The sequence below is a fragment of the Natator depressus genome, chromosome 14 (assembly GCF_965152275.1).
Source record: "Natator depressus isolate rNatDep1 chromosome 14, rNatDep2.hap1, whole genome shotgun sequence".
NCBI lineage: Eukaryota > Metazoa > Chordata > Testudines > Cheloniidae > Natator > Natator depressus.
The window spans coordinates 40,534,953-40,546,608 of record NC_134247.1 but is presented as its reverse complement, the minus strand read 5'-3'; the positions used below and the strand labels follow the sequence as shown (position 1 = coordinate 40,546,608).

The 11,656-nt window shown below is 55.1% G+C and overlaps 1 protein-coding gene across 1 annotated transcript in view; it reads right to left on the bottom strand.

Moving 5' to 3' along the window:
• Positions 1–3,266: 3,266 nt before the first annotated feature.
• LOC141998044 (uncharacterized) overlaps positions 3,267–11,656 on the bottom strand; it is a 55,304-nt gene continuing 46,914 nt past the window's right edge. The window contains exons 7-10 of the mRNA XM_074970684.1: positions 8,257–8,493; positions 7,533–7,659; positions 6,372–6,485; positions 3,267–6,038 (exon numbers count right to left, since the gene is read on the bottom strand). Of these exons, the coding sequence (XP_074826785.1) occupies positions 3,877–6,038; positions 6,372–6,485; positions 7,533–7,659; positions 8,257–8,493 (2,640 nt within the window). The 3' untranslated portion in view covers positions 3,267–3,876. The remainder of the gene's footprint in view (positions 6,039–6,371; positions 6,486–7,532; positions 7,660–8,256; positions 8,494–11,656) is intronic.

Sequence of the window (11,656 nt, the reverse complement as noted above, 5' to 3'; positions counted from 1 at the left end):
CTGATCCCCCTGCCGCCCTCCAAATCCTTTGTCCCCAGCCTGGAACACCATCCAACACCCCAAACCCCTCATCCCCAGCCCCACCCCAGAGCCTGCACCCCCAACTGGAGCCCTCACCCCCCCGGGCCCAGCCCTGATCCCCCTCCCATCCTCCGAACCCCTCGGTCCCAGCCTGGAGCCCCCTCCTAGAGCCCAAACCCCTCATCCCCAGCCCCACCCCAGAGCCTGAACCGCCAGCTGGAGCCCTCACGCACCCCCGCACTGCAACACCCTGCCCCAGCCTTCAGCTCCTTCACACACTCTGAACCTTTCAGCCCCAGCCTGGAGCCCCCTCCTCCACCCCAAATCCCGCATCCCCAGCCCCACACCACAGCCTGCATTCCCAGCCTGAGCCCTCACCCCCTCCTCCCCGCATCCCAACCCCCTGCTCCAGCCCCAGAACCCCATCTCGCATCCTGAACCCCTAATTTCTGGCCCCACTCCAGAACCCATACCTCCCCAAAATCCTTGCCTCAGCCTGGAGCCCCCTCTTGTCCCCCACCAATGTCCATCACTAAGTCCGGTAATGTTGTCAAGTGTCCATTGCTCAACATGGTGGTGCTGACCACTGCACAGAAGTAAGCGGGAGAATGGTCCCACTATTGTGGGGAACTTTCCTCGCTTTTACACCCCACCCCAGTGGAATCAAATAGCAGAAGAATCTGAATCCTCGCTCCCGCTCCCTTCACCCTGTTGGACCTCGAGGACTCCCCTTCCACTCTAGTCCCCATAACCCTGACAAGGTTGGGCCAAGGATTCCAGAAGGGCTCAACCCCCAGTCTTGTGATCACTCAGGACAGGGGTGAGAGTGTCCCCACTGCGGGGTACTATCTTCATTCTGGAAGCTTCCCTGACATCTTCTCTGACCATTGCATAGAATTCAGAACAAACAGTTCATTAAACAGAAAGTAATTTAAAAAAAAATAAGGAAAACAATGGGAAAGGCAAAAGGAAAACACATCACCCGGCTTTGTGGGCACAGGGGAAACGACAAACGGGGCAGTTCACAGTCTGTCCCTCCCACATCCCAGGCCTCCTGCCCAGGCCCTGGCTGTCCTGCAGGGATGCTGCAGCTTGGACACATGGTCTGGTGGTGGCCAGCGTCAGTCTCCTCCTGTCGGGGTTATGCTCCCGCTCCAAGTCTGGCCTGCGAGGCCCCTGGCTGGGGGCATCTCCCTACGTTGGGCCCTCTGCCCAGGGTCCCCCTCGCTTTCCCCAGCTGCTCACCGCACCCGGCTCCAGACTGGCCCAGCCCCAGCCCCAGCTCCCCTCTGCCTCAGCACTGCTGCTGCTCTGCGTCCAGCCCAGCCCAGGCTGCTGCTCTCCCCTTAGCTCTGCCCTTCATTGGCAGGCAGCTCCAGCTCACACAGAGAACGGGCTCCTGACTCCCTCATTGGCCTGCCTGCCCTGTCAACGAGGCTGACCTAGAGCATTAGCCTCTCCCCATTGGCCCTGGGGACTACTCTCAGGGCCTTGATTTCCCATTGGCCCTTCCCCTGGCTTTTGGTTCTGGGAAAGGGTCAAGCAAAAAAACGTCCTAAGTTTCAGTAAGGGGCCAACAGTCCCCTTACCCAGATACACACCAAAATCATTGTAATTTATTTATTGCTAGCTAGTAAGTCTGCTGCTGTGAAAAGTGATATTTGTATGTTTGTTAATATTTTTCACAGCCTCTCAGCAAGCAACTTGTGTTGCCAACTTTTTAATTTAAAAAAACTGAGACACTCCAGCAGGAGTGCTGGAACCTGTCCTGCCCCACCTCTTTCCCCTGAGGTCCCACACCTGCCTCGCCTCTTCCCCCAGAGGCTCCTCCCCCACCCACTCATTTTACACCCTCCCTATCCAGGTCAGGAGGAATTTGCCTGTGGAGCCAGGGCTGGGAGCTGCAGCCACTCAATGCAGGTATGAGGCAGCCCTGGCTGAGTAGGGGCTGGTGTGCAGAGAGCAGACGGTGATGGGGGAAGGAAGGAAACCCTCGGACTCACCCCATAGCCCTGAAATAGCACAGAAGGTAAACCACCACACTTTACTGTCACTAGTTCCACATTTTTAGCATCTAGTTAATTCTGGTGCATAAGCCAGAAAATGAACAAACACTAAATTCTTGTTAGCAGGACCTGGAGAAATGTGAGACTAGCTGGGAATGAGACAGTCCAGCCCCACAGGGGGAACTCAGGGACTAACACTCACTCTGCTCATGGGAGGTAGTCAGAACACGTCAGTAAGGTTTCAATTTTGTTACGGAGGTAACGCAAGTCAAGGAATCTGTGACTTCAGCCTGTAGTGGCTCTGAGCTGCGGGGTCCCCCAGCTGCCTGCAGTAGCAAAGAGCTGCCCCCCAGAGCTCTGAGCTGCTGCAGGCTGTGGAGATACCCCACAGCACCCGGCTCCCAGGGGTGGCCTCCAGATGTATGAGTCGCCACAGGTGGCTGGGACCCCACAGCTCTCAGCTGCCATGGGTGGCTCTGAGCGACAGGAGGCAGAGGGCCCATGCAGCTCCCAGACAGAGCCCCCACAACCGCCCAGCCGCCATGGGACCCCAGAGCCCCAGCAGCAATGGGTGCTGCAGCCTTCTCTCTCCCCGTTTTGTCACGGATATTATTAGTAAATGTCACAGACAGGTCACGGGCTTCTGTGAATTTTTCGTTATTGCCCATGACCTGTCTGTGACTTTTACTAAAAATATTGATGACAATATCTTAGCCTCACACATAAGATGCTCAGGGCGAGGTTACACTAGGAAATCTGGAGGAGGGTCACAGAGATGCTCTGGTTAATCCCGACCACATTTCCTACCATAGATAAATGCTCAGAAGCAGAGGTGGGATCTCTCGGCCTTCCCCAAATGGCTCTGTGGGAATCAGCCCCTCTAAGTGGTGCTGTGTGAATGCAGAGGGGGCAGGGAGATGGGGCAGAAGGGGAGAGTGAGGAGAGGCAGCACCGCTCTACCCCTGTGCTCTCCCTCACCTTTTATCCCATGATCCCCAAACACTCGATACCCCAGCACCCAGCTCCCCCTGCTTCCCAGCCCCAACCATTCAATCCCCAGTTCCCTCCCCAAAACCCATCCTCCTGGTCCCTCAATTTTTGATCCCCCAGAACCCAACACCTTTGTGGATTGGGGGAGGGGAGGAGTTACCAGCCCCCAGGGACACTCCCCCTGCAGGGAACAGCCCCAGGTAAGTGGGGGAGCCCAGCCCAGGGGCTGGTGGAAGATGGGGGGTGGGGAGAGGGGTCTAGAGTGAAGGCGGGGCCTGGCCCAAGTGTCCTTCTCCTCATCTCCATGGCAGGGGGATCCCAGCTGGGAGGGGAAGGGAGACGGGGGAACTTCAGCCAGGCAGAGGGAGCATCTGGAGGAGTTTCTCTCTCTTCCTTCCCCCACCTTTGGCCCATCAGCTCAGCAGCCAGGCTGGAGCAGGGAGGACGGGCTGATCGTGGCTTCTCCTCTGCCTGGGGTTTGCTTAGACCAGGCAGAGCCAGAGGGTCACTGACCAGCTGATGCTGCTGTATTCTCACCCCAGCAATGGGCAGCTGGATCCTTGGGAGCCAAATGCCCCTGATGTGTGTGGGAATGAGAAAATGGGTTTGTCACCATGGCCAGCCCTAGTCAGGGCCCTGAGAGAATTTCCCTGCTGTGTGGAGGAGTCTCTGATGTCAGCTCCACTTGGAGCATTTTCCACACTGAGATCATCTCAGAGGTTTCTCCCTGTGCGGAGTTGTGGATCCCTGATACTCCAGGAGCACCAAATGAAGCTTCCCCCACACTGAAGGTCTCTCTGTTGTGTTGATCAGTGATGTGTGAAGTCAAATTGAATCTTTTCCTGCAGACAAGCTATTTCTAGGGTCTCTCACCTTTGTGGATTTTCTGATGTTTGGTAAGCTCTGAGCTCTTATTGAAGCTTTCCCCACAGTCAAGGCATTTATAACGTCTCTCTCCTGTGTGGATTCTCCCATGTTGAGTAAGGTGTGAGCGCTGACTGAAAGTTTTCCCACAGTCAAGGCATTTATGGGGTTTCTCTCCTGTGTGAGTTTTGTGATGTGTATTAAGGGTTGATTTTAAACTGAAACTTTTCCCACACTCAAGGCATTTATAGGGTCTTTCTCCTGTGTGGATTCTCCCATGTTTAGTAAGGGATGAACTTTCCATAAAGCTTTTCCCACACTCGAGGCATTTGTAGGGTCTTTCTCCCGTGTGGATTCGCCCATGTTTAATAAGGGATGAACTTTCCATAAAACTTTTCCCACACTCCAGGCATCCATAGGGTCTCTCTCCTGTGTGGGTTCTCTGATGTGTAGTAAGCTTTGAGTTATGAATAAAAGTTTTCCCACACTCCAGGCATTTATAAGGTCTCTCTCCTGTGTGGGTTCGTTGATGTGTAGTGAGCTTTGAGTTATGAATAAAACTTTTCCCACACTCAATGCATTTAAAGGGTCTCTCTCCTGTGTGAACTCTCTGGTGTACAGTAAGTTGTGACTTCTGAATGAAGCTTTTCCCACAGTCCAAGCATTTATGGGGTCTTTCTCCTGTGTGGATTGCCTGATGTCTAGTAAGTTTTGTTCTGTCAACAAAACTTTTCCCACAGTCAAGGCATTTATAGGGTTTGTCACCAGTGTGGATTCTCTGATGCTTAATAAGGACTGAGTGATGAATGAAATTTTTCCCACACTCAAAGCATTTATATGGTCTCTCTCCTGTGTGGATTCTCCTATGTTTAATAAGGTATGAGCTCTGACCAAAAGTTTTCCCACAGTCCAAGCATTTATACGGTTTCTCTCCGGTGTGGGTTCTCTCATGTTTAATAAGGTCCGATCGCGCATTGAAATCTTTCTCACACTGAAGGCATTTATAGCGTCTCTCTCTTGTGTTCAGACATGGATGTCTAATAAAGTTTGAGTGCTGAATGAAACTTTTACCACACTGAAGGCATTTATATGGTCTCTCTCCTGTGTGGATTTTCCTATGTTTATTAAGGTGTGAGCGCTGACTGAAAGTTTTCCCACAGTCCAAGCATTTATGGGGTTTCTCACCTGTGTGGGTTTTCTGATGTATATTAAGGGCTGATTTCAAATTGAAACTTTTCCCACACTCAAGGCATTTATAGGGTCTTTCTCCTGTGTGGATTCTCCCATGTTTAGTAAGCGATGAACTTTCGATAAAACCTTTCCCACACTCAAGGCATTTATATGGTCTTTCTCCTGTGTGGATTCTCCCATGTTGAATAAGGGATGAACTTTTGCTAAAACTTTTTCCACACTCACGGCATCTATACGGTCTCTCTCCCGTGTGCAGTGTCCGATGTGCAGTAAGGTGTGAACTCTGACTAAAACTTTTCCCACACTCAAGGCATTTATATGGTCTCTCTCCTGTGTGCATTCTCTGGTGTATAATAAGACATGGTTTCTTACTGAAGCTTTTCCCACAGTCTAAGCATTTATAGGGCTTCTCTCCTGTGTGGGATCTGTGATGTGCCATAAGTGGTGATCTCTGACTAAATCTTTTTCCGCACTCCAGGCATTTATAGGGTTTCTCTCCTATGTGCAGTCTCTGGTGCATAATAAAGTTTGACTTCTCACTGAAGCTTTTCCCACAGTCTAGGCATTTATAGGACTTCTCTCCTGTGTGGGTTCTCCAATGTTTAATAAGGCTTGCACTGAAACGGAAACTCTTCCCACAGTCAAGGCATTTGTAAGGTTTCTCTTCACTGTGACTTTTCTGCTGGACTGTGATTTCCTTGGGATCCTTGCATCCTCCGCCACGGTCAATGGATTCATCAAGTTTCTTCCCGGGATAGTTTCCCAGCTGCATCGCTGATCTGTGTCGATCTCCCCAGGCATTTCCTTGTTCCAAGCACTGGGAAAAATTGCCTTCAGCTCTTCTCAAAACCATCTCCTGCGATTCCACTTTCCCAGAACCTTCCTCCTGCTGATTCTCCTCCTTGTTCTCACTCACTGTCCTATCACCTGCTGGGAGAGAGAGAACCCAGACAGGAGTCACTGCCTCTGCCGGGGGGGAAAGGACAGAAAGGGGAATAGCAAGGAGGGAAAACACAACACAGTGACTATTGGGGAGATGGAGACACTGGATTCTGCCTCCACATCCCACCCAAACACTCCCAGGGAAGGAAAGTCAGGGAGGAAATTCCCGACAGTTAACAGGATGGGTGGGAAGCCGTGACTGATATTTGCCTTCATAATATAACACGGGCTGACTGCAGCCCTGACCTGCATGAGATGGGGCAGAACTGGGGGCTTTTGCTCACAGCACATTTCAGGAGACCCAGCTTTTTCCTTCTCTCACCAGATGTTTCTGTCACAGTTTCCCTGACTCCTCACCTGTGCGGGTGCCTCTCAGACTCTCCCTTTCCTCACCGGCCTGGAGATCCGGGACCCATGGCTCTTCCCCTCGTTCCAGCCGGGCGATCAGGTCAGGTTTGGGAATGGGGAATCCTGCACAGGGGGTTAAATCAGGCAAGTTCAGGGCACATGGAGCATTGGTAGAGTATTTGTCACAAGGAACATTCCCTGAGTTTAAGCTGAACCTACGTGGGACTGTGGTAACTCAGACCCTTTCGAAGGAGCAGGCATGTGGGGTGGGGAGGTGGGGTGGGGGAGTGTTGTCATGCCCTCACTAGGAGTTCTCAGGGTAGATGAGCTCTGGGGGACTTTCTGGCACACGCAGCTCTGGTGTTAAACTCCTGCCTATTTCCAAACCAGCACATCGGTGCTGGATCTAGCGGTGCTGGGGGAGCTACTGCACCCCCTGGGCTTGAAGTGGTTTCCATTCTATCCAGGGTTTACAGTTTGGTTCAATGGCTCTTTGCCCCTCACTGTACAAATTGTCCCAGCACCCCTGAGCCTGCAGCACCGAAAGCCCTCTCCATGGATGAAGCTCGTCCCAAGTGGACCGGTGAACGGTGTGTGAAGGAGAAATAACACAGGCAGGGCAATCCCCTGCTTCTGGCCCCCTGAAAGCTGAAGAGATGGGGATTAATTAGCCTGTCCATTAAGTTTCTGCCTCCTTTGTTCCCTTGAAGGGGGCATGGAGAGGAGCGTATCTCTCACAGTGGAGCTGTGGACTCTACCAGGGGTTCTCAACCACCTTCTCTCTGAGGCCCCCCGACATGGTATAAAAACGCCACGGCCCACCTCTGCCACACCAACTGTTTTTCTGCCTATAAAAGCCAGGACCAGCATTCGGGGGCAGGGAGCAGGGCAAATACCCGGGGTCTCACGCCCCACTGAGCCCTGCAAAGCTCAGTTGTTCAGGCTTTAGCTCCAGCCCCATGCAGTGGGGCTCCCACTTTGTGCCCTGGGCCCCACAAATCTAACTCCGGCCCTGCATGGCGGCCCCCCTGAAACCTGGTCGCGGTCCCACAGGGGCCCCTGGTTGAGAAGCACTTCACTTTGAGACCCATTCCTTCCTAATCCAACTGAGCAGAGTCAGACACACAGACCCTACGGCTTATAATAGCTGAGGACACAGGAATCCCTTACCCAGCAAGGTCACCGTCTGGTAATTCTCCTGCATGACGTCCCTGTAGAGGGCTCTCTGAGCGGGGTCCAGCAGAGCCCCCTGCCCCCGGGTGAAATACACAGCCACCTCCTCGAAGGTCACCGGCATCTGGAACAACAAGAGTCCCCCACTCAGCACCTGCTGCCCCAGCCGCAATCCCACTATTCATGGGGGAGGAGGCGCAGAAAAGCAGAATCCCCCCCCCCCCCCGCCCCAGACACACACCCTGCTCAGAGCAGCCAGGAGGCTTCAGGGGGTGGAGAAGGTGAGAGCTCCTTGTCCCCCCAGCACACGGAGCAGGGCAGGGTCTTCTCATTTCCCACCCGCCTGCCAGCCACAGGCTGACACGGGAAGCAGAGCTCTGAGCCGGGGACGGGGACAGGAATCCCGACAGCTTCTCTTCGTACTTCACAGCAGCCTCTGGCCAGTGGGGTCAGGCTCCAGCACTGGGAGTCTGGTCCGTTTTCCCAGCCCTGCCCAGGGGGGTGTTTCCTGCTTCAGAAAAGGGGGAATGTCCCCCCCCCGTGCCAATGGGCCTGTTCTGCACGGCCCGGGCTGGTCCCCCCGCCCCGCACACACCGGGGGCTGGCGGCAGCTTGCCCGGGCCCGGGGCAGGGAATCGCAGCCAGCTCCGCGGGGAGCAGCCCGGGGCCAAACCCGCCCCCTGCAGCCCGGGGGTGACGGGGGGGGGCGGGTCTCTCTTACCTTCCCTCCGAGCGGGACCCCCGGGGCAGGGGCCGGGCCGGGAAGGGGCCCTGGCCGGGCTGGGGGCTCTGCCCTGGGAGAGGCTCCCGGGGAGCAGCGGGAAGGGCCCGGCTGGAGATTTCCCTCTCCCGGCTGCAGCCCGGGCTCCGGGCTCCCAGCACCAGCCGCCGGGGCTCGGGGATCTCGCCGGGAGCCGGAGTCCCCGCAGCGGCTACGAGTCACTTCCTGCGGCCGGGCCTGAGCCCCGCGATCGCTCCCCCCAGAGCCGCCCCCCAGCTGCTCCTGGGTCCTAGCGATAAACCCTTCTGCTGCAGCACTCTGCCCCAGAGCCTGCCCCCTTGGGGCCCAACCTACCCTGGGCTCCGGCAGCTTCTCCCCACATTAAGGGGGCATTGTGCATAGAAGCCACCCTGTTAGTGACTGGACAGAACGGATCCATCCAGACCCCAGGGAGGGGGGAGAAGGGGCGTTTCTAATGGAAATTGGGGATTGTTCCAGAGAGTCCCCAATATCCTCAAGCACGTGGGGGTGAGAGGTCCTGGTCCTAGAGAGGCTGCCCAGAGCCCTAGCAGCAGGAGACACATTTCTCGGGGACACTGGCTCTGTGTGAGACCTCACCCTAGACATAGGAATGTCGTTTTTCCAGTGCTTAATTTGTGCCAGGGCTTCCCAGGGGTGGGCCCCAGACAGCAGCTCTAGGCTTGGCAGTTCATAGCCCCGGCACCTCTGGGCCTGGCACTTCAGAGCCCCGGCACCTCTGGGCCTGGCAGTTCATAGCCCCGCCATCTCTTGGGCTTGGCACTTCAGAGCCCCAGCCAGTGTTGCGGGAACACTTTGAATAGTGGGGGTGCTGAAAGTCAGTGCCCTTATCCCTATCTGCCCCCCTGCCCCGCGCTGGCAGAGGGGACCCAGGAGAGGGGGTCCAGCAGCTGGGACCCTTGCACCGGTGGGCTGGCAGTGGGGTGCCGGCAGGCCAGGAAACAGGAAGCGGGGATCCAGCAGTGATGCTCTGGCTAAAACCTGAGGGTGCTGCAGCACCCCCTGCACCACTAGTTCCCACGCCTATGGCCCAATAGGGTGACCAGACGTCCCGATAAAATCAGGACTGTCCTGATATTGAGCAGTTTGGCAGTTGGTGCCCCAAATTTCATGGTGCCCTACGCAGCTATGCCTGCTGCGTATGCCTAAGGATGGCCCTGACCGTGGTACACATGTTCCCCTTTATCCCTGACTGAATTTTACTGCACCCCCCCAAATGTTGATCACTTTCTCTCTGTTGAAGGATTACTAATATAATCTCTGCATAAAGATCACTTATTTTTACTTTAAATACCTACTTGATAGGAAACCTTTCTGATTTTACTTTTTTCCTGCTGCCAATTTGTGTTAATCTTCTCGGATTTTTCCTCCTTTTCTTCTCATTATCAAATGCTGCACCTACCCCGGCCCAGCCCCAGCTGCGGCAGCCTGGCCCAGCCCCAAACCTGGGCAGCATGGTCCAGCCATGAACCTTGGTGGCCCGGCCTGGACCCAGGTGAGGGTGGGGCACCACAGCGTGGCCCGGAACCAGGCGGGGCGGCCTGGCCCAGGGCCAGCCACGGTCGGGACGCCCCTCCCTGAACCTAGCCCCAGCCTGGACCTGCGGGGGCCAGGTGTGGGGAGCCTATCCTGCGGCTCCAGCCCTGGAGCTGCCACAGCAGGGAGAAGCGCCTCTCCCACACAAGCCCGGGTACTGCTGCGAGGAGACAGAGCTGGGGGGAGTCCTCTATCCCTGACGTAGCCCCGGAGCACTCTCCTGCATCCCAAACCCCTCATCCCCAGCCCCACCCAAGCCTATACCCCCAGCCGGAGCCCTCCACCCCACCCAACCCTCTGCCCCAGCCCGGAGGCCCTCATCCCCGGCCCCACCCCAGAGTCTGCATCCCCAGCTGGAGACCTCACACCCCCGCACCCCAATCCTCTGCCCCAGCCCTGAGCCCCTCCCCCACACTGAATTCCTCGGCCCCACCCCCACCACATGCATTTTGTTATGTGCACCGATATGAAGGTGATGTGTCACATATCACCTCCATATAGGTGCACATAACAAAATTCGTTCTGTACATGGGTGGGAAAAATTAGAGGGAACACCGGTGGTAAGGCTGAGAGAACAGGGGTTTGGGAAACCCAGCTCAGCGATCAGAATCACTTTAGCACAACGTGTGAGTGTATCTCCTGCAAATAGACCTAGAGGCCTATGGTCTGATTCTCTTCTCACAACCACCTCACACTGGTGTAGACAGGTCACGTGACTCCAGTGGGATTACTCCTGACTAGCGCCAGGGGGAAGGAGTGGAGGATGAGCCCCATGACCCAGTCAGACTGTTCCTGATTTGTACTGGGGTCAGGGAGAGGGACACAAGATTTCAGAGAGTTTTATCTCTAAGGGAAGTTTGAGGAGCCTGTGACAGGGCAGGGGTGAGGTTGGTTGGGTGACCTCACTGTGCATTTCCATTCCAGACCACGTCTGGATTGCTTTAACTTTTCACCTTACCTCTGCAGTTGGCAGCCATTTCATGCAACACAAAGGACACTGGGAGTGGGAGAAACTAAACTCTACTTTATTATTTAAACAGACAAGCAAAAGGCAGACTCCTTTCCCCACCCCTAGCCCAGTTCAGTTCAGTCCCAGCCCATTGCTCCACCCAACTCCCCCACGGACCGGCAACAGAGCAACATCTACACATTGGGAAAAAAGTGCTGAGAAGCCATGAGGGATTCTGGGAGCCTGTCACAAAAGGAAATACCCTGAGAGCAGGGAATCCAAAGAGCTCAGGTTAGAGGGATGAGTGTGGGGTGATTGGGGCAGAGACAATCTCTGTCATCCCCACTCAGGACACTGTGGCAGATGGGAAGGGGGTGACCAGCAGGGCTCTCAGGCTCCTCATCTCCCTCTGGCCTCAGTGATGGGGGTCGGTCTGGCTTCAAGGCTGCCCAGGTCTGTTGACATCCCCGGCTCCCTTCTTGCCTGCATCCTACCTCGGCATCTCAGCAATAGGGAGACGCTGCCCCCTCCCCCATCCTTTTTCTTGGGGTGTCGTTCAGAGCTGTCAAGTTTCCTTTCCCACTCTGAACTCTAGGGTATGGATGTAGGGACCCACATGAAAGACCCCCTAAGCTTATTTCTACCAGCTTAGGTTAAAACTTCCCCAAGGCACAAAGTCTTTGCCCTTGGATTAGGTAAAACGCTGCCACCACCAAGTGCTTTAACAAAGAACCAGGGAAAAGGACCACTTGGAGTTCCTCTTCCCCCAGTTATCCCCCCAAGCCCTTACACCCCCTTTCCTGGGGAGGCTTGAGAATAAACAAGTTGAGCACAGACCAGCTTGGGTTTCTTAGGACCATAAGAACGCAATCAGAT